The sequence below is a fragment of the Chanodichthys erythropterus genome, chromosome 9 (assembly GCF_024489055.1).
Source record: "Chanodichthys erythropterus isolate Z2021 chromosome 9, ASM2448905v1, whole genome shotgun sequence".
Taxonomy (NCBI): domain Eukaryota; kingdom Metazoa; phylum Chordata; class Actinopteri; order Cypriniformes; family Xenocyprididae; genus Chanodichthys; species Chanodichthys erythropterus.
The window spans coordinates 27,794,071-27,814,410 of record NC_090229.1 but is presented as its reverse complement, the minus strand read 5'-3'; the positions used below and the strand labels follow the sequence as shown (position 1 = coordinate 27,814,410).

The 20,340-nt window shown below is 35.4% G+C and overlaps 1 protein-coding gene across 4 annotated transcripts in view; it reads right to left on the bottom strand.

Moving 5' to 3' along the window:
- Positions 1-20,340, bottom strand: part of glt1d1 (glycosyltransferase 1 domain containing 1) — a 40,084-nt gene that overhangs the window by 12,591 nt on the left and 7,153 nt on the right. For all 4 annotated transcript variants that reach the window (XM_067395200.1, XM_067395199.1, XM_067395198.1 and 1 more), the window contains exons 5-8: positions 18,243-18,276; positions 18,098-18,154; positions 5,244-5,342; positions 5,070-5,119 (exon numbers count right to left, since the gene is read on the bottom strand). In XM_067395200.1, coding sequence (XP_067251301.1) covers positions 5,070-5,119; positions 5,244-5,342; positions 18,098-18,154; positions 18,243-18,276 — 240 coding nt within the window. The remainder of the gene's footprint in view (positions 1-5,069; positions 5,120-5,243; positions 5,343-18,097; positions 18,155-18,242; positions 18,277-20,340) is intronic.

Genomic DNA, 20,340 nt, shown 5'->3' with positions numbered 1-20,340 from the left:
TGACTCGCCATCTAGCCTATAGAGAGACATGCATGTTTCATACGGAGAACATATTCAGAGAATAATTAAATTGGTTCATTTAATTATAGAGATTTCAAGCTGACTACAGACATAGAGAATATGCCTGTGAGCTAAATATATGCTTGAATGAGTATGAGTTTCAATTCACTTTTGTGACACGCTCCAGACAGTAGTTCAAGGAGACGCAGAAAGCGTACCCTCATTGTTTCCTTTATTTTATAAAAGAATGAGTTTTGTTGTTATTGTGAGTGCACCCAAATACAAAAGTAGACCCTTTAAAGTTACGAATGATATAATTACTATTGTTTGTTTGACCAAAAATGCTGGAATATTTTATGTTATTTTTGCTGTTATCAGGAAAAAATTTAAGTGATCTCTGCATGAACACTTGGATATGCGCCAAGTAATAGGGCACATTTATCCAGGTTTCCAGGTTAACATTAGAGCAAGCGAGCATGTAAATTGGATAACGTAGACTACTACTTATATGTTACAAATGATAAGCCATATTTGAGGTCGGTGAATGTAGGCAAAGATTTGGATTTCCTGCTCGACATACTGTAGTTGTCACATGGACCAGCCATCCATGTTAACGATCTGTCTATCATGGACTGAGTGACTTTGCCACTTCCTGTGGGGTTTTTTTCTATGACTACCCAACTAATTAAAATTTGGTCGACTAAGCCTCTTCATGTCGACTACGGTTTAGTGGACTATTAGGCGTCAGCCCTAGAAAAGTCACTTCAATAACTCTGATAAAAATACACTTCAAGCTACACTTCAGAGTTTGCATTTGAAATCACATAGTGTCTGAGAAGACAATACATTTGAAGAAGAACAAACTTTGTGACCATTGAAAAGTATGTTCAATATAGTATGAATGTGTGTAGTATGAACAACTCAGTTTACAACACATAAAAAAAAAAAAAAAAAAAAAATCAAAAACACATGATGCACATTCTTTTTCTTGTTTTGACAAAGTAGAGTTAAAGTCACAATGAAATGGAAGTAGCGGTAGATTTTTTTTATTTCGTATTGTGAAGTACATCTGAGTGAAACCAATAATAAAATAAGAAGAAATGTAGGACGGGAAATTGGTTCTATGTATCGGTTATTTATTGGGCTTTGAGATGTGGCGTTCCATTAAAAAATGGAGGCAGATGAATGTGAGCTTGCAAAGGTAGGGCAGACTAAAGGATCGGAGTCCTTTATACATCACCAGAAATAAGGCTGACATTTTCAGTGGAAGGTCCAATTGACAAAAATAGAGATGCAGAGATGTATCGCCACCAATATTTATCGTCTGATTTTTTAATCAATTTAAAACCAACGGCTATAGCATGAAAAACGCAGATATAACAAACCAATGTTTTTTTTTTAATTAACTGAGGCATGGAGTTGCATAATGTAAATCTTTTTCTCTGGGTAAAATAATTACATACTTGCTAACACAAATTGAAATCTCTACAAAATATAGCAAGGCTCGACAATACGTACTGTCAGCACAAATGGCGCTCGAACGACAATTAATGGAACTGTCCTGATGAAGCCAGTGCTGCATCTTCACAAAAGTTTATCCTTTACATGTGTATTTAAGCCTTGCGAATTGAAATATTCAAGCACAAGAAGACATGAAAACTCAATTGTACTCACTGTTAGAGAAGTTTTTCATTTCATGCCTGCTGTATTTTTTGCTGGAACATGGCCATCTTGCTATGGCCAAAATTATCTGAATGCACCTGACATCGTAATTATGACTTCCCAACTTTTAAATACAAACTTCACAGAACACCTTGAACACACCATTAGACCCCGCCCAATCAGTGTGCCAAATTTCACAACTTTTTACCATATGGTTGCATGGGCTGTCATAGACACACAGCCAGAAAAGACCCTAATACAAATATGGTGGAACGAAAACAGATCCCAAATGAAGCAGAACATATGCAGTCAGATTTCTATATTAAAACTTTCATGGTTGAGAAAGGAAGTAATTTGGGTTTAAGGTCTTGTGTTGACTTGCTCTGTTCCTGTTTCTCTTCTAACCTTTTCCCCAGACACACTTAGGGAAGCAAACATTTTTTTTTTGTTGCCTTGGGCTTGTTTGTTTCCTCCTCCCTTTTTCAATCTTTTAAAATCTCTTTATTTCTAAAAATATTTGACCATGTTTGTGACTAGTCTTGATTCTACCCAGAGGGGGAGGGTGACCCCTCTACGGGGTTAGCGGAATGGCAGCACCTAGGCTTGGCACATAATCTGGAGTGGCAGATGGCCTGCCACAGGCTAGCCATTAGCTGCTAGCAGCTAACAAGCCTCCCCTAGCACCATATAGCACTGCAGGCCTACTAATAGTCCACAGCTTATGCTAGTCCCCCGCAGTCCCAATCCTTTCCATGATTCCACTGCTCTAGCTCGAGTGAGCCTCTAAATGCCTCTGATAATTCCAGCTTAATGCACGCTGATGTTGTTATCTTTGCTACATCCAATTAGCACTACCTTGGAATCTACCGAAACATGTTGCTCACATGCGCAAAAACTGATACAGCTTCTTTGAAAAGGATGTTAGGATGTGTCATGGGCTTTTGGAGATGTTAACTAGTCACGAGAGGATATACAACACGTGTGGATCCGTTTCACAGTTTTACCTGTGGTGATGGCAGCAGGAATGGGTGTTGTTAACTGTAATAATTAGACCAGGGCTTGTCAGCTAGTTTCTTTCGAGGAATAGATTATCTAGGGAATTTACTACAATGTACACAATGTATTTAGTGGAGGACAAACAAAAAGGTAGCAATGTTACTAAAACACATTTTTCAGTAACCACAGGTTTTCAAAGAAGAGTAGCTCTACACGTCAATGAACAGGTGAGTAAACATGATAATCAAACATACTAATATAATAAAACAAACATACATAGGCTACATTATAAAACTTTTTTGTAATAGGTCATTTGTACTACGAGATATAACTAAACTTCTGTTCAAAAGTTTTGGGTCGGTAAGATATGTTGTTAATGGTATATAAGGATATACGGTATGTTTAATGGTAAGGTTTTTAAAAGAAGGCTGTATGTATTTAATAAAAAATGCAATTAAACAGTAAATTATGTTTTATTAATAAAGTTCAGGAGGAGTACGTTCAAATGATCTATGCAATCAGCATGGAGGGGAAGCCTTTATATACACATTGCCAACTCACCTATGTTCCTCATCAGTTTTCTGCATCCATCTGCCACCTGACTCCTAATTTTTGCTTAGTTCCTATCCCAGCCAGGGATATGGGGGTAGTACTCTGGGTTCGGGCCAAATTCACAGCTCAGAGCTCTCCCCCGGACAGCATGCCGAATATGCACACTTTTTTACCCTATCTAATTATTTGTAAGTGTAAACTTGTGAATATTGTGTAACTTAAAGCTGCAGTCCGCAACTTTTTTTGTGTTAAAAATTTACAAAAATTATATAATGAGAATATACAACATGAATCCATTTTCCAAACCGTGTTTTTGTCTCATCCTGAATCATTATGGTATGCTTATAATAAGTGTTTATATTCAGACTATTTCAGACCGGACTGGTAGGACTCGCCGCAGAGTATCACAGTAACTGCATGACTCGCCATAGACATAGAAAAGTAGCTCCGGCTAGAATGTTCCTCCGCAAGACGCGTGCAGTTCTGTTTATTAACTGCTAGAGGGCCAAAAAACGTGGACAGCAGCTTTAAAATAACCGTTTTCTATTTTAATATATTTTAAAATGTAATTTTTTCCAGTGATGGTAAAGCTGAATTTTCAGCAGCCATTACTCCAGTCTTCAGTGTCACATGATATTTCAGAAATCATTCTAATATGTTGATTTGGTGCTTAATTAACATTTCCTATTATAATCAATGATGAAAACAGTTGTGCTGCTTAAAGGGTTAGTTCACCCAAATATGAAAATTCTCTCATTTATTACTCACCCTCATGCTGTTCCACACCCGTAAGACCTTCATTAATCTTTGGAACACAAATTAAGATATTTTAGTGGGAATCTGCATAGGGAGTAATGACATTTCCTCTATCAAGATCCATAAAGGTACTAAAAACATACTAAATCGGTTCATGTGAGCACAGTGGCTCAATATTAATATTATAAAGTGACGAGAATATTTTTGGTGCGCCAAAAAAACAATATAATGACTTATAAAGTGATGTCCGATTTCAAACCAATGCTTCAGGAAGCATCAGAACACAATCAATCTGTGTATCGAATCTGCTGTTCGGAACGCCAAAGTCACGTGATTTCAGCTGATGGCAGTTTGACACGCGATCCGAATCATGATTCGATACACTGATTCATTAATGTTCCGAATCTTCATGAAGCAGTGTTTTGAAATCGGCCATCATTAAATAAGTCGCTATTTTGTTTTTTTGGCGCACCAAAAATATTCTCGTCGCTTTATAATATTAATATTGAACCACTGTACTCACATGAACTGATTTAGATGTGTTTTAGTACCTTTATGGATCTTGAGAGAGGAAATGTAGGCCTAAGTAGGCCTCACGGAGCCATCGATTTCAACTAAAATATCTTAATTTGTGTTCCGAAAATTAACGAAGGTCTTACGGGTGTGGAACGGCATGAGGTTAAGTAATAAATGACAGAATTTTAATTTTTGAGTGAACTAACCCTTAATTTTTTTTTTATTTTTTTTTTGGATACTGTTTTTAAAGTTCAAAATAAGACATTTAAAAAAAAAAAGAAATAGAAATCATTGGAAACATTATAAATGTCACTTTTGATCAATTTAATGCATGTGGTATAGAAGTTCTCTTTTCTTTTTTAAGTATTCATGTTTTCAAAAAACAAACAAAATCTTACGGACCCCAAACTTTTGAACAGTAGTGTGCATTTGGTTTGATAAGATGCCATCAAATATGTGTGGCTGAAGAGGGTTGTTAAAAATAAATAATAATGTAAAACAAACTGACAAGCTAGATCTGGCCTGTGGACCACTAGTTATCACCCTGAACTAGACACTTGTTTTAATAAAGTCACTTTCTTTCTTACCACTGGACCAATGATGATGAGGACCACTAGTGGGTTCTGACTGTGCCATTCTGTAAGAGAGAAGATCAACAAATTTGATTGAACACACATAATGTCTATAAACAATAAAAGAATCCTAATGATACAGTTTATATTTCATGAAGAATGAGTAATGATTTTATAGAAAAGCAATACCTTCAAAAGCTTCTAAAAGATACAGAGGATCCTTAACTCGTCTGAGTCCACATACCAGCAGAAACACATGTAGATTTTCCACATGCTTGGTATGCACACCTAAAACACAAGATAAAGAATTTCACATCAAGATGTCATGGAATCTTTGTACATTGTATCATGATTTATTTATTGGTACTTTTCAAATGCCTTTTATGTATAGATTTTACTGTTTTACCCATAAGTTACATGACTTTCAATTTTAAAGGGGTCATGCCATGAGAAATTAAATAGGTCTTTTGACATATTAGGAGGTCTTTGTACCATTAAAACATCCTGCAAGTTTCATAGCTTAAAATGTCCTCCTCATTATAAACAGCATTCATTTAAATCAAGCTCTAAAAAATGGCTTGTTTTAATATTGCAGGATTTGTGTTGTCACAAGAGCAAATATACACTATATTGCCAAAAGTATTGGGACACCTCCAAATCATTGAATTCAGGTGTTTAAATCACTTCCATGGCCACAGGTGTATAAAATCAAGCACCTAGGCATGCAGACTGCTTCTTCAAACATTTGTGTAAGAATGGGTCGCTCTCAGGAGCTCAGTGAATTCAAGCGTGGTACTGTGATAGGTTGCCACCTGTGCAAGTCCATTCGTGAAATTTCCTCACTACTAAATATTCCACGGTCAACTGTTAGTGGTATCACAAGCAATTGGGAACAACAGCAACTCAGCCATGAAGTGGTAGGCTACGTAAAATCACAGAGCGGGGTAAGCGCATGCTGAGGCGCACAGTGCGCAGAAGTCACCAACTTTCTGCAGAGTCAAAAACTACAGAACTCCAAACTTCATGTGGCCTTCAGATTAGCTCAAGAACAGTGCGTAGAGAGCTTCATGGAATGGGTTTCCATGGCCGAGCAGCTGCATCCAAGCCTTACGTCAAGTGTAAAGTTATAATAGTGATTTATAAACAAAAAAATACATTTCTAATTAATTTATATTTGGTCAAATTATGTGGAAACTATTATTTAGTTGTGTGTGTTTAAGATACATAAAATCATATGCTATGAAACTAGCCTTGGCTGAATAAATGAGTCTGGCAATTTATTCCAAAAATGTCATTTCCACCACTGAATGCTAGTCCACAGTGTTAAAAGTGCTCGTAGTTTGAGAAAACACCTAACTATATGTGGAGAGAAACTGCTGATCCTGAATCAGATGTTTAAGCATTTTTGAGCACTGAAATGTAATGTGACATAAATCAATGCATACATGCAGTACCTCCATTCATAATGAGGCTAATCCATCAAACAAGGTCACAGAGATGTCAGAGAAGCAATGAATGCAAAACTGATTGCATGCTCAAAGTAGAGTATGTGAGTACTTTATCAATATGGCATACATAAATAGTAAGTATGTCATGTATATATGGCATGGATCACAGCATACACAAAGAATAACAACCATCTTTATGTATATTATTTAGTTGAATGCAGAAAATCTGGACCATAGAGCAATCACTTGATTCTTGAGAATTCTTGAGAAGGATTAGGAAAAACTAAGGCCGTCAATATGACACATTAACTTCTTATATATATATATATATATATATATATATATATATATATATATATATATATATATATAAAAATTCCCCTGATTATTATGTAAATGTGCTACAGAAGTTCCCTACTATTGGAGCAAATTCCTCGCAAAGCTACCATTCACACAAGAAATGTTTTTGAATTCAAATACATGGAGTGCAACAGATTAATTATTATTAATAATTAATGATTAATTATTCATTTAATTTAAATTATTACTTTTTTTTTTAAATTGATTAACAGTCTTGAAAAAACACAAAGGCACCTATATGTTCATGATGATGCTCCATGTACATGTGACACAGTCCTCTCTGTTTTGTCAGTAGCTGGTATCTGTGGGAATGTTCAGTTTAAATCTGTGATTTACCCCAGATCATCCCTCGTTTAAATCCCAACAATTCCAGATTATCCACAAAAATATGAGCGCTAGTGTATGCATGAGTGCATACGTGTGTCGTTTACTCAGTGCAGGCTTGAACAATAACATATTCATATAAACTTTCTTCTAATTCTTCAAATACTAACAGTGCAGAAATACTTTAATTTAGAAAAAAACAAATTGTAATTTCTGTCACCAAACAAAAATTACACATACTATTTTTCATACACAGTATAAATAGGTTTCTATACATGAAAATACTGTATTTTGCTGGTTTGAAATTGTAAGCAGTCGCTTCCTCAATAAATGGGATCATCATATTTGAGGCTCTTTAGCTGTAACCTCTAGGTTATAGCACTACCTAACTTTTGGAAACCATATCTTTATACATACAGTGCTTTATGTAGTCTGTTTTGGGCACTAGAGCACAGTTTGCCTGAGGACAAGAGTGATAAATGAAATGAACTGTGTTATGCTTTTGGCTACAAACAATCCACACACAAGCAGCTTAAAGTTGAGCATTGTTGCTTTTAGCAGAAATTGCTCCCTATTTCTGATCTGGAATCAGTTTAGCTTTAGTTTTCATCAATGATGTTACTTACGGCAAGGCTAAAGCTGGACAGAGGTCAGTACGAGGACAGTTTCTACTCTTAAACATAGTAAGGGAAGGTCATTAAGGTACGTGATGTGAGGTAAAGCTCTGGGATTAGATGACTGATCTAAGGGTACATGCTTACAATGGTTTAACTCATGGACAGGGGCTTTGAGTGAATTTTTACCTGGAAAGTGAAAGACATTGATGGTTTCACCTCATATACCCCATAGCTGGATAAGCTGCTATATGTGAACTTACAAAAGCCCTACTGTATATAAAGCTTTTTCTAAAAAGGGTAGTCAACATTCACACCTATGGTTTCTCTAATTGGTTTTTTTTTATTTTTAAAAGTTCAGCTTTCAGACCCTCATTTTAGCATGTATACTAAATATAGTAATACATTTTTGGCAAGCTCCAAATAAAAATGTTAATATTTTATTATATTATAGTAGATGTTTTATTAGGGCCTGATTATTATCCATTTCTGAATTGAATTTTGAAAATTTAATTTGAAATCAGGAAGCAGACTTGCATTTCAAATTTAAATGCAAGGAAGTAGAATTGTATTGAAATTCAAAGAAATTCATATGAATACTTCTTCACTGTTAGTGTTATGGTTCTGTGTATTTTGTATCCTTGTTTTATTTGGACTTCTGTGTTTTCAGTTTGTTGGATGTATCAGTGGTTTTCTTTGTTTTTTGTTTTTTTTTTTGTTTCCCAAGATTCCAAGAAGTTACTTTGTATTTTTACTTATTTTGTAATAATTTAGCTGCACAGGTATACAACAGTTCACTTTTGCAACCTATTCATTTTAAGCCGCTAAACTCTGGGAAAGTTTTCAGTCCAATGATCCAGTAAGCAAATTCTTTCAAACAATCACTCCAAAACAGCGTTACTGTAAAGACCTGGGGCCTGTACCATGATGGTAGATGAACAAATTCAGGGTTATAGGATTAGTTTTGAGTTGACAAAACCTAACCACTCCAATCCGGCTTTGTTGGTACCATGATGCTGATCATCAACTTTCTCTGTCAACTCAGGCTTTGATCCTGAGTTTGTGGAGCGCGTGCACGTGAATGTGTGACATCAGTGGTGAACAGCCAATCACATGCCTTGCAACAGAAATAAACTGTGATTCACTTCTCGCGAGAGAGCCAGCGTGATTCAAAACTCTTTCGCTGAAAATGAAGAATTTAAATGCATTTACACTAATGGAAAATACTTGTCTGTGAAAGAGGACAAATAAAAGAAATGATCTTTCTCTATCAGTGCAAGTGAAAGTTGTGAAGTTAGTTTATATAGTTGATAACATATAGTGATAGAGACTTAAACATACAAAGTCACATGTAGTCATTTTTAAAGAGTATATTTACTCCTTATTTAGGCCTATATTACATATGATCTATATATATATTAATATTCATCGAAAATAAGTGCTTAATAACAACTGTTACACTAAACTTGCGTGTGTATAATGGATTAATAAAAATATAGATACTTATACAAATCATATATAAATTATATTATCATTAAAACCAGACAATTTCATCGTTAAATATTTGTTTTTACTATATAATGACCTTTAATTTGGAGGAGGATAAACTGGGGGAGTGACTTTATTGTGTTGGGTGTGTCATTGTCACTTAGCTTAAGTCTGATTGGTCCAATTTCAGTTTGAGACCTCTAACCCAGAACATATCCTGCCCCGGAGCAGGTTAGCCGTGGAGTGTAAGTTACTATGGCAATGAACACCGCTAAAAGTCAAGTAACATTAATGGTACCTAAAACCCAGGACTGTCGCAAACTAATCTGAAACTTGCCTGGCTAGCCAGCTAAACGGGCTTCATGGTACAGGCCCCAGGTTAATCAGAGATGGCAGAGAGAATATATGTATGTTGCTGTGTTTAGTAATTCTGAATTGATCAGTGAACTGTAGTAGTTATATGCAGTCAGGTCAAGGCGGTTGGTGGTTTAGGGGTTTATTGGCATTTCCATGTGGTCCTGTTCGGTTTTGCAACTTGTCTAAAATGTAAAAAAGCTCTTTGCTGTTGCACTGTACACATACTATACACTGTATTTTTTTTTTTCTGTATTTTTCTTTCCATGGGTACAGTGGTGTGCATAAATTCTGAATTATATATACTTATATCATTTGGTATTTGGTTTCCTTTTTTTGGAAAGACACCTAAATTTACCTTATACCAAATACAGTTGAGAGAATCAGCATTCAATCTGATAGTTTGCTGTATTATAGCAAATGATGACAAAATTAACGCGTTAAACAAGATAAATTATGTATAATAAGGGTGTGATTAATCACGATTTCTATTGACAGCCACAGTATATTTGTATTAAACATTTTTAAATTATTGCAGGTTTGCACAATATTCTGAGTTTGCATTTTACTGTTTTTATATCATTTAGTTCACCCAAAAGAAAATTATGTCATTTATTACTCACCCTCATGTCGTTCCACACCCGTAAGACCTTCGTTCATCTTCAGAACACAAATCAAGATATTTTTGATAAAATCTGATGGCTCAGTGAGACTTTGACAGCAAAATAATTAACACATTCAAATGCCCAGAAAGGTACTAAAGACATATTTAAAACAATTAATGTGACTACAGTGGTTAAACCTTAATGTTAAGAAGCGACAAGAATACTTTTTGTGCACCAAAAAACAAACAAACAAACAAAAAAAATATCTAACAATATCAATATCTAGTGATGGGTGATTTCAAAACACTGCTTCATGAAGCTTCGAAGCTTTACAAGTCTTGTTTCGAATCAGTGGTTCGGAGCGTGTATCAAACTGCCAAAGTCACGTGGACCATTGAAATTTCCGAAATTTTGAAACACTTATGACATAATGAAGCCTTGTTTATTGAAATCATGTGACTTTGACAGTTTGATACATGCTCTGAACCACTGTACGTCAGTCTGTGGTTCATTTCTGGGGGAACTAACCCTTTAAGGAATTTGTTTCTCATTATGGGGACAGCTGTCAGTCAAACAGGACAACAAAGTAACTTGCATTACTTATTTGAAAAAGTAACTTTGTAAATTTAAAAGTAATGCATTACTTGGAAAAAGTAATCTAGCTATATACCTTGTGTTACTTGTAATGCATTACCTCCAACACTGCTTATAACTGATTACATAGTATAAAAGTTAGTACGTTTATTCAGTTTTGAATACGAGGCAACAGTTTAGAACAAACATTCATATTTTGCAAAGTGGTTCTCTGCAATGCAGCACTATGTAACACTGTAGAGCTGTTCCATTTAAACATCTCTTATTCATAAAGACCTACACAAGACACAAAAAACTTCACAATGTCTGTTTTAGCTCTTAGCTGTGGGTTTAATCTCACTCTTGGAGAAGTTACTTAAGACAAAAACAGACTTAAAGTAGTTTTAAGGTTTTCAAAAATGAAAGTGCACTTGATATCACATCCTGTTGACGGGTGTATCATGAACAGAGAACCTCTACTAAAGATTTGGGTCAGTTCATATGCGTCATGGGTAAAACATTTCCAAATATCCAAATCCAAATCTAAACTAACGGATATAAATCATTCAAAAAAAGAGGGTTCATCAAAGGTTCATCAAAACAAACACAAGCCAAAATAAACAGCATAAATCATAAATGCAACATAATAAATGAAGTTTATCTGAAGTAAATCTGCAGTTATTCTCAAGTTGGTTAGTTCTTGACTACAACATATAAACTTGTGTCATCTGAGAGTTCGGATGCACATCAAACATCATGTAAGTGGCTGCTTAGGTACGGCACAGCTCACCGTTACTGCTATTCTGATCAGACATATGAGGAGCAGATGAGTGAGAAGAATAAACTGGAATCCTGAAATCCTGGAATCAATTAATCTTTTCTGCTTTGAACTGTATTCATTTATCCGCAAGAGGCACCGACATGCTTTATTATGGATCTAAAAGAGCATGCATGTCAGCCTGAAACAGGGCACTGTCACTGCAACAGTATTTGAATGTGAACAGATGATCAAACACATACAGCTGAAGATAAAGTGTGATGTCTGATTTCAAAGGCTCTGCTACAATCTAAATGTTTACCCAAAGAAAGTAACGGCATGACTTATAACCACTCTAAAAGTAGTTCAGCAGTGAGATTAGTCTTCACTGCCAGAGACTGCAAATACTTCACTCCGCCATGTGGCTGCAGGGGAAATAGGCTTCACTACATTCTAGAAACTCTAAATACACAAGAAAATGAAATATTTAAAGGGCTTGCATTGGTGATGACAAATTCAAATGAACTAGTAATGATACACTGATTAAGACCTAAATATAAAGCTGTCAGGTTTATTAATTCTTTGACTATAGTCAATATTTAATACTTACTTAATATCTATGGATCTTTAAATATAAAAATGTATTATTTTATTATCATTATTTATATTTTTTAAAGGTTTTTGCCTAAAATTTTAACTCTTTTTGTATAGTTCACTTTAAATAGCCCTATATTTGTCCCTTAATATGTGGTCATAAAAACATCATTATGAATCAGTGTCTCTGTGTTTAATGTTTAACTACCCATATACCATTTTGGACACTGCATATGACAGCTATAATTGTATTAAATCTGTCCTTTTTATTGACTCTTTGTATATAAAAACATGTCTGATGTCTAAAACATTTCCAAACAAGCTGTGAATTTGCAAACTCTTTCCCACAGTAACTTTAACTTTGAAGTGCGTCCACGAATGCCTTTGGTCGTGTACTCTAATCTAGTGTTAGAGGATTTGTGCACGAGAGTGGTTTACGGCGGATTACAGCCATCCTTAAACAAGAAAGCAGGGGAAATATTTCCTCCACTTCACTTTAAAGAGCCACCATCCATTTCACTCCTGTCCAATTTTGTAGACTCGTGATGGATGGATGGACTGATATATGGAAGGTCTGTCTATCTATTCTTTTATCATTCTTCTGCCTTCAAGCAGAGGCTGAGCCATAGACAAGCTTGCCAGTTTTTTTGCCGTGTCTCCGTAGGATCAGTTAAGAATGCTCTGACAACTTGAGAGGGAAATATAATTACTGTATAGGATGAATTACACCTCAAAGGCTTAAAAAAATAAAGACAACCTAGTGGGTTTGCCCATATCTGTGAGTGCAGTGGTAGACAAGTGTCTTTTCTACAGTTTTAGATCTAAGCATTCACATGAAAGAAAAAGAGGAGGATATAAACAAACAGGCCTGTCACTGAAGTTGGGGGGAAAAACTAAAGGCAAATAAAGGCAAAAGCAGCACATCTCTCCAGAGGGAGGAGAATATTCATCTTCACATTGCACCAAAACAGATTTGGACAAACCAATAGTTGTGCTCAACATGTTTTTCCCAGTACATGTCTTAGAAAGGTCTTTTTTTTCCCTTTTTTTCTAGCCTGCCTTTGATCAGAAGGAGCGACTTTAACATGAATGTTGGTGTGTATGTTTTTAGTGGGTGATTCATACCACTAAAAAAAAAAACACATAGGTTTATCTCTTCCTCTTAAAAAAAAAAAAAAGCCATCATTTAAAATTATTTGCCTTAAAATGATAAAATAAATTTTAAGCATTGTGAACCCTGGGTTAAAAGTTTAATTGTGAGGTTAATAACAATGATTGTAAATCTGAAGAAATGTCATCAAGTTTCACTCTTTATTCACTCAGATAGAGACAAAACACAACATGAATGTCTAGCACATGTATATTTAATGAGGTAAGCATCAAGGCAGTTACAATTGGTTGACTATTGCTAAATTATCTGCTGTAACATTTTAGCACCACATTGTTTCAGACGGTTTCAAACTGACTTGTGATGTTTAAACTCCAACTTGTGATGCCAAAGGTTTATCTCCCAAAAGCAGTGCTGGAGAACAGATTCATAACCTAGAGTTAAAAGCAGTGCTAACGGCATTTCAAGATTTTTTGTGAGATGCACTGCCTCTAGTTGAAGATGAGATTTCTAAACTGATCCAAAAATGGAATCAGAAACATTTTTAAAGCAGTATGTAGCAACTTTTGAATAATGGCATAAGACTAATAGTTAAGTGTAGTTCACTTAATCAGTCCTCTTAAAAAGAAAGAGACAGTCTTACAAAAATGTAATCTGACTAATCAGTTTATTTTGATATGGAAAACATTAAGCCAAATGAAATGAAATGCAAATTATTGTTCTTTAAGTGGCCAAAATAAGGTTTGCTGTGCTTGTTTGCAGGGTTACACAATGTGGCCAAAGATTTTGTGATTATATATCAATATGATTATAAAATAATAATGTTTAGACATCTGGTGGCAAACAGGTGGAAAATAGGTGTTAAAATGGAGAAAAAAACCTTGGGAGAAACCAGGCTTAGTCAGGGGGCCAATTCTCCTCTGGATTCAGGTTGCTATCATAAAAATAACATTAAAATGTACCGTTATTCACCATATATACTACGGAAACTTTCTGTAAACAAATTAACTGTTTTTCACCATAGCATTTCTACAGTCTTACCTTTCTGATATGGATTTCAGAATTAAGTGCCAAAATGGCTCGATAGTGCCACCTACAAAGTTTCAAAGAAGTGCTCCTTGCACCGAGTTTCATGTACATCTATGAAAATTGGTAGGCACATGTAACATCCCAATACCTACATACAAGTCAAAACCCTACAGCCAAACCCTAAACCCGACAGAAAGTAAGCTGTTTTTAATTTCCTTTGCATTTTTTGTGCAGTTTTTGCCATTTCCAGGTGTCGTACTTAAACTCCTCCTACAGTTTTAATAAGATCAAGGCCTATAGGCCTATATAATTATTTAATTTTACAGTACATCTCTAAAATTACAGTACTAACATTTATGGCCGTCTTTTCTTCAAATCTTAAACAATCAAACTTTTATTTTGAAGGAAAACATCAGGGATGCCTATCAGTTTTATAAGCTCTTCTCATTACAAGTATGGAAAGGCACACTGCGTTCCCAAATGTACATTATAAACAACTCAAACTCAGAGCAGATATAAAGAGTTCATGTGGAGCAGCATTTACTGAGAACTGCTCCAAAACACTGAAAACACCAGCTCATGAGCTGTACACGTGTAAAAGAACACAGTGCCATGTTTCACAACGAAACACAAAGTGGATATATTTAGACACAACCTTTCAAAACCTTTAAAATTCATTATCACAAAAAATCATATTGTGATTTCATTTATTTCAATTAATCACACAGACTTAATGTGAACTACGTGTATAATTAGTCAAAGGTTGCAACTTAATACTTTCATAACATCTTCAAAAAGTGCTTCCAATAACAACTAAAGTGCCCCTATCATGCTTTGTAGGGTATTATTTTTCATGTAGTGTATAATATAGCTGTTTGTGAATGTACATTTCAAAGATCAAAGTGCCCGATAAATGGAGTTATCTCTCCAAAAGAAAAAAAAATTATTCTGAAGAGCCTGAAACGAGTCGTGAGTAATGCCCGTCTTACTTCCTATGTACGCTTGTAACAAATCCTATGGTCTTCACTGGCTGCTCACAAACAACATCTACTCTGACCCACCTTGAAACACTGTAGTTGTAACTGAGGTCTGAAAGAGTTTGGTTTATGTTGTCGAAATGCGAGAAGGCCCTGTTTTCAGCACTGCAAAAGCAAATCCACTTTGCATGCACTTCCAAAGGATGAGGACAAGGGCTCAAATTGATACGGTAAAACTGATGCCATCCTTACTGTTAATATCACTGTCTATACAAGAACTGTGGAAGCCTGCTGAGCTGAAATTCAGATCTGGTGATCAGCGTTTCATTTCTGACACGCAATGTAAGTGGTCGACCAATCACAACAGACTGGGCCATCTGTCCAATCAGAGCAAAGTAGGCTCTGGGAAAGGAGCCTACTTTTTTTTATTTTTTTTTTTACCTTGGATAAAGGTAAATCTACTGTAGAAGATCTCCACAAAATTAGGAAACTTTAAAATAGCATAATAGGGGCACTTTAACTTATTTAAAATTAAATGTCACAGTAAAAATGTGATTTGTAGCAGAAAACACAGTCTCATTGAGGAGCTCAATGACCTAGTGAGAAGTTCCTCTGAATTCTGTTTTCCCACTACCGTCAACCCCTCCAGCAATACTTACACCTCCAGACAGCTCAAAGCCTCAGAAGAATAAAAGAAACAAAACTTCACTCTTGCCACTCACATCCCTGAGAACACTAAACCATCTCTGCATCAAGACCTCATTTCCCATGAGCCCCTGCAGGCGTGACTCTCATCATCACCAGTGCAATGAGGGGGTCTATACTGCACAATCCCAGAGGACCACCCAGATCTTCTCTGTCATGTGAAAACTCGCTCCACCTAAAAAACTCCTACACAACTAGACCTCCAACCTGGTTGTGATGCAGGGATGACATCTCAGCTATCCCATCATCCACTTCAGCATGCACTCAACGTGGTAGGAGGTCAGAGCACCTGCTTTGATAGAGCTGCTGAGGCTTGTGTCGACTGATCTCAGAGTGGTGGCACCAGCCCCAGGGGTCTCCACAAACAAGCATGGGCTTATGTAGAGATCAATCTTCAATGCGGAGCAGCAGGCGCACTGGAGCAGATTACTCCGACATGCCAGCAAATGAGCTCAGGAGAATGGATTAGATATTCTGGGCCTAGAACCAGTCTTTGCACATGTAGCTTTTTATAGCATAAAGCAGCATGTTCCTAGGAATTGGGTCTTTTCATTAGTGATGGGCCGATATACAGCAGCCCCAAAGGTATTTGGACCCTTTTGGACACTTTAAGTCACACTTGAATGCCACTGCATTACATACAAAATATTAAATCAAGTTGCATTTGAGACAAATGAGACAGCAGTTTTTCTGAGAATTAACCACTTTGACAACAACTTTTTTCTTTTTTCACTTTTTTTGTGAAATATTTTTGTGGAATATCATGGTTGTTTGGTTGCACAGTCTAATAAATAAACAAAAAGCCATTTGGTTTGATTTGAGTTTTGCCATAACATTTTAAATATAGTAAAATAGAAAACAGTTACTTCAAATTGTAATATTTCACAACATTACTGGTTTATTGTATTATGCTGCCTTGGTGAGCATAAGAGACTTTTTTCAAAAAAATTTGTAGAGACAAATTTTTAAAAAGGTATAGCCTATCTATGGCCTTGTTTAAACCGGACATTGAGAACCGTTTTCATCAATCTGTTTCCTAAATCGATTTGAGTTTGTCCACTTTTGGCCACTTCCAGAGGTAGACGAAAATTCTGATCGGATTGCTTTCGTAGTGTAAACGTAGTTTGCTGGCTGAAGATGAAAAATGTACCAAACACAATTTTCTCTCACCATTCCTGATTTCTAACTCACCGCCTTCATCGTGGTCTTGCGACTATCAGAGCAGAAAGCTGCTGCTCTCTGTATTTCTGTTGTCTCCGGTCACGTTCATACTGTATGTAAATAGCACAAGCTTATTTCACTAGATTGAAAGATCTGAAAAAGCCCATAAATTTAACCACCTAACCTATCCCACCCCTGGAAGAAATAAGAACAAAAATGAACAAAAATAAGGACAATAATTTTGAAATGAGGATAAAAATGTCAAAAGAGGACAAAAAAATTACACTTTCTTCGTAACTTGCATGCGGAAATTAGCACATTGTTAGCTAACTGCATGATTTGAATATGTACATTTCTAAAATTAAATAATTTGGACTCAGTCCCCTCTGATAACAGATCACTCTAAATTGTATAATGAATTTACACCTGGGATGGCTTGAGAGTGAGTAAAGCTTGTGGTTATTTTCATTTGAAGGTGAACCTATCCTTTAAATCACAAAACAGGCAAACAATGTAAGAGATATCACAAATATAAATACATCTTTGTTTTTTCTAAAGTTGTCTTTCTTTACCGTGTTGTCACATCTCCAAATAATTATGCATGTTATGCATGTATAGACTCACTCAAATGCACAACCTCTTCACTCCTGGCAGGCACTCAGGTTGCCTCTAATCAAGTTTTGAGTGCTCTTGAGCCTATTTGAGTTCAAGTGTGTTGAGGCCTGAACACCACATGTATATGTAATAGGGTGACGTCTGTTGCTTATCAAAATTATCACAGAGCGTTTGAGAGGGATGATGATGAATGCACATGTCAAGGTATTAATCAAACACTGTCTGAAAATGTATCTAAATACTGTTCTATACTGATCTATATGTATATTGTATATTTAATGGTGTAGGCTATTAAGTGGAGGGGAGAAGAGTATTGGTGAAGGTGTTGCACCTGTGCAGTGTAAGAAGTCGCTCCAGCTGAAATTTAATGCCACTTTGGTCTCAATTCCTGAAAACATATGCAGACATTTCAAAAATTATATCATACACCTTTAATGTAATGCCATCAGAAAACATGCAGTATTAATAAACTCTACCTTGAGGCTGAACATAGATCTTGCTCTCACATACCTGGAAAAAATGGTCAAGAAAGAAATGTTAGCCCCCTACTGGAGATTATTATTAGTGTACGATAAGGGTTCCCAACCTTCTGACAAATTAATTTCCATGACTTCTCCACTGGTTCATGACTACTGATTTCTAAAAATAATAATAATCATAACATTATTTTCTATAAAACCAAAATAAAGTGTAAACATTTTGGAAAGAAATGATTACACTTTACAATAAGGTTTCATTTATTAACATTAGTTAACATGAACTAATGATGAACAATACTTCTACAGCATTTATTAATCTTAATTAATGTTAATCTCAAAATGTACTAATACATTTTGCATTTTGTTAACATTAGTTAATGCAGTGTGAACTAACATGAACATTTTAACCATCATTAAAAAAAGTTAATAAATGCAGTAAGAATGTATTTCTCACTGTTAATAGTAATGTAAACAATTACAATATATTTTTTTCTATTTTCACTATATTAGATTAGCATTTTTTTCTACACAATTTTTACATGTCCTGATATTTTATAGGGTTTTGTGACCCTGGAAGCCTTGCAGATGACAATAAAACTAAATGTCAACCATTAGAATTTCTCTTTTTATGATAATAGAGTTATTCGTGTTAAAAGTTCATGCCCGAAACATGTCCTTGGCTAATAGCAGAAAATATCCATCTCTATGATTTGCCCAAAACAAATGGAGGAAAAAAAACAAACAAAAAAAAAACAAACAATATAGCAGAAGGAAGGTAATAAAAGAATAATATGTAAATGGCTGGATAATTCCACACAGATGGAGGGGAAATTGGCTGGATGTTATCAGTCCAGGGAGAGGGAGACCCCTGGTGTGTGTGTGACAGAGACATCCTGTCTGCCTTGACATTTCACATGTGTGCATGTGTGTCTGGGGTTTCATTTGAGGATAAAACATGATGAAAATAGTGATTTTAATGCTGTGCTATTATAGGATGCAAAGCAGGATATTGCATTTGTAGCCGTTAAATCCTTCTGTTGTATTTATAGCATCAGCTAGCGCAGTAGCTGTCTCTCTTATTTTTTCCCTCCTCTAGAATCCCATTAGAAATGAACACTAGCACATATTTAACATATTTGTTTCTACATTTACTCAATATCCTTTCAATGTGCAAGCTTAATTAGGGCATTTCCCTACTACTACTGTTCAAAAGATTGGGGTCTTGGAGTCTCTTATGTCCACCAAGTCTGGTAAAAACAGCATTATAATTATTACAATTTAAATTAACTTTATTTTATTTAATTCCTAAATTTATTCCTGTGATGTCAAAGCTGGATTTTCAGCAATTACTCCAGTCTTTATTGTCACGTGATCCTTCAGAAATCATTTTAATATGTTGATTTGGCACTAGGGGTGTAACGGTTCAAATTACTCATGGTTCGGTTTTTAATCACGGTTTTACGGTCATGGTTTCGGTATGGTTCTGTATTTGCTATGTTCAGGGAAAAGGACTAATGTTAAATAAAAATAAAGAAAATTAGAACAAATAATCAAACTACTGTACAAGCAACAACGCAAACCTTTTCAGGTTTTTCAGGTATCTAATGGTAGCTTTCAGGTCAAGCAATCAAATGTAAAACAACATTGCATATAATCTTCACTGTATAAATTAAATAAAGATTAATCATTATTAATTATGTTACAAAAGCTATCAAGTCAAGAGCAGTGAGTGATTTCCTTGTCTTTTGTTGTTTGATTAACAATAAAAACACATGCAGACAGAAGGAATATTAGGCCGCTGTCACTTTAAGACAATGAACAGATCAGTACATGAACTGAACAAGTGTTTAAGTTCACCTCATAACCCATTATGTTTGCTAGGATACTTGCAAAAACGGGCATTTTGACAGTTTTTTTTTTTTTTTGTGAATTTGTTCAAGTGCAAGACTTGAAAGAGAACTCAGTATTTGCACGCTGTACACGCGCTTCCACGTGAGCTTCAGATGAGCGCACAAATCTTCTCACAGCGTGAGCATGAGTTCTCTTTCGCGTCTTGTGCTCGGATGTTTAAACTGGCAAGGCTTAAATGAGTTTA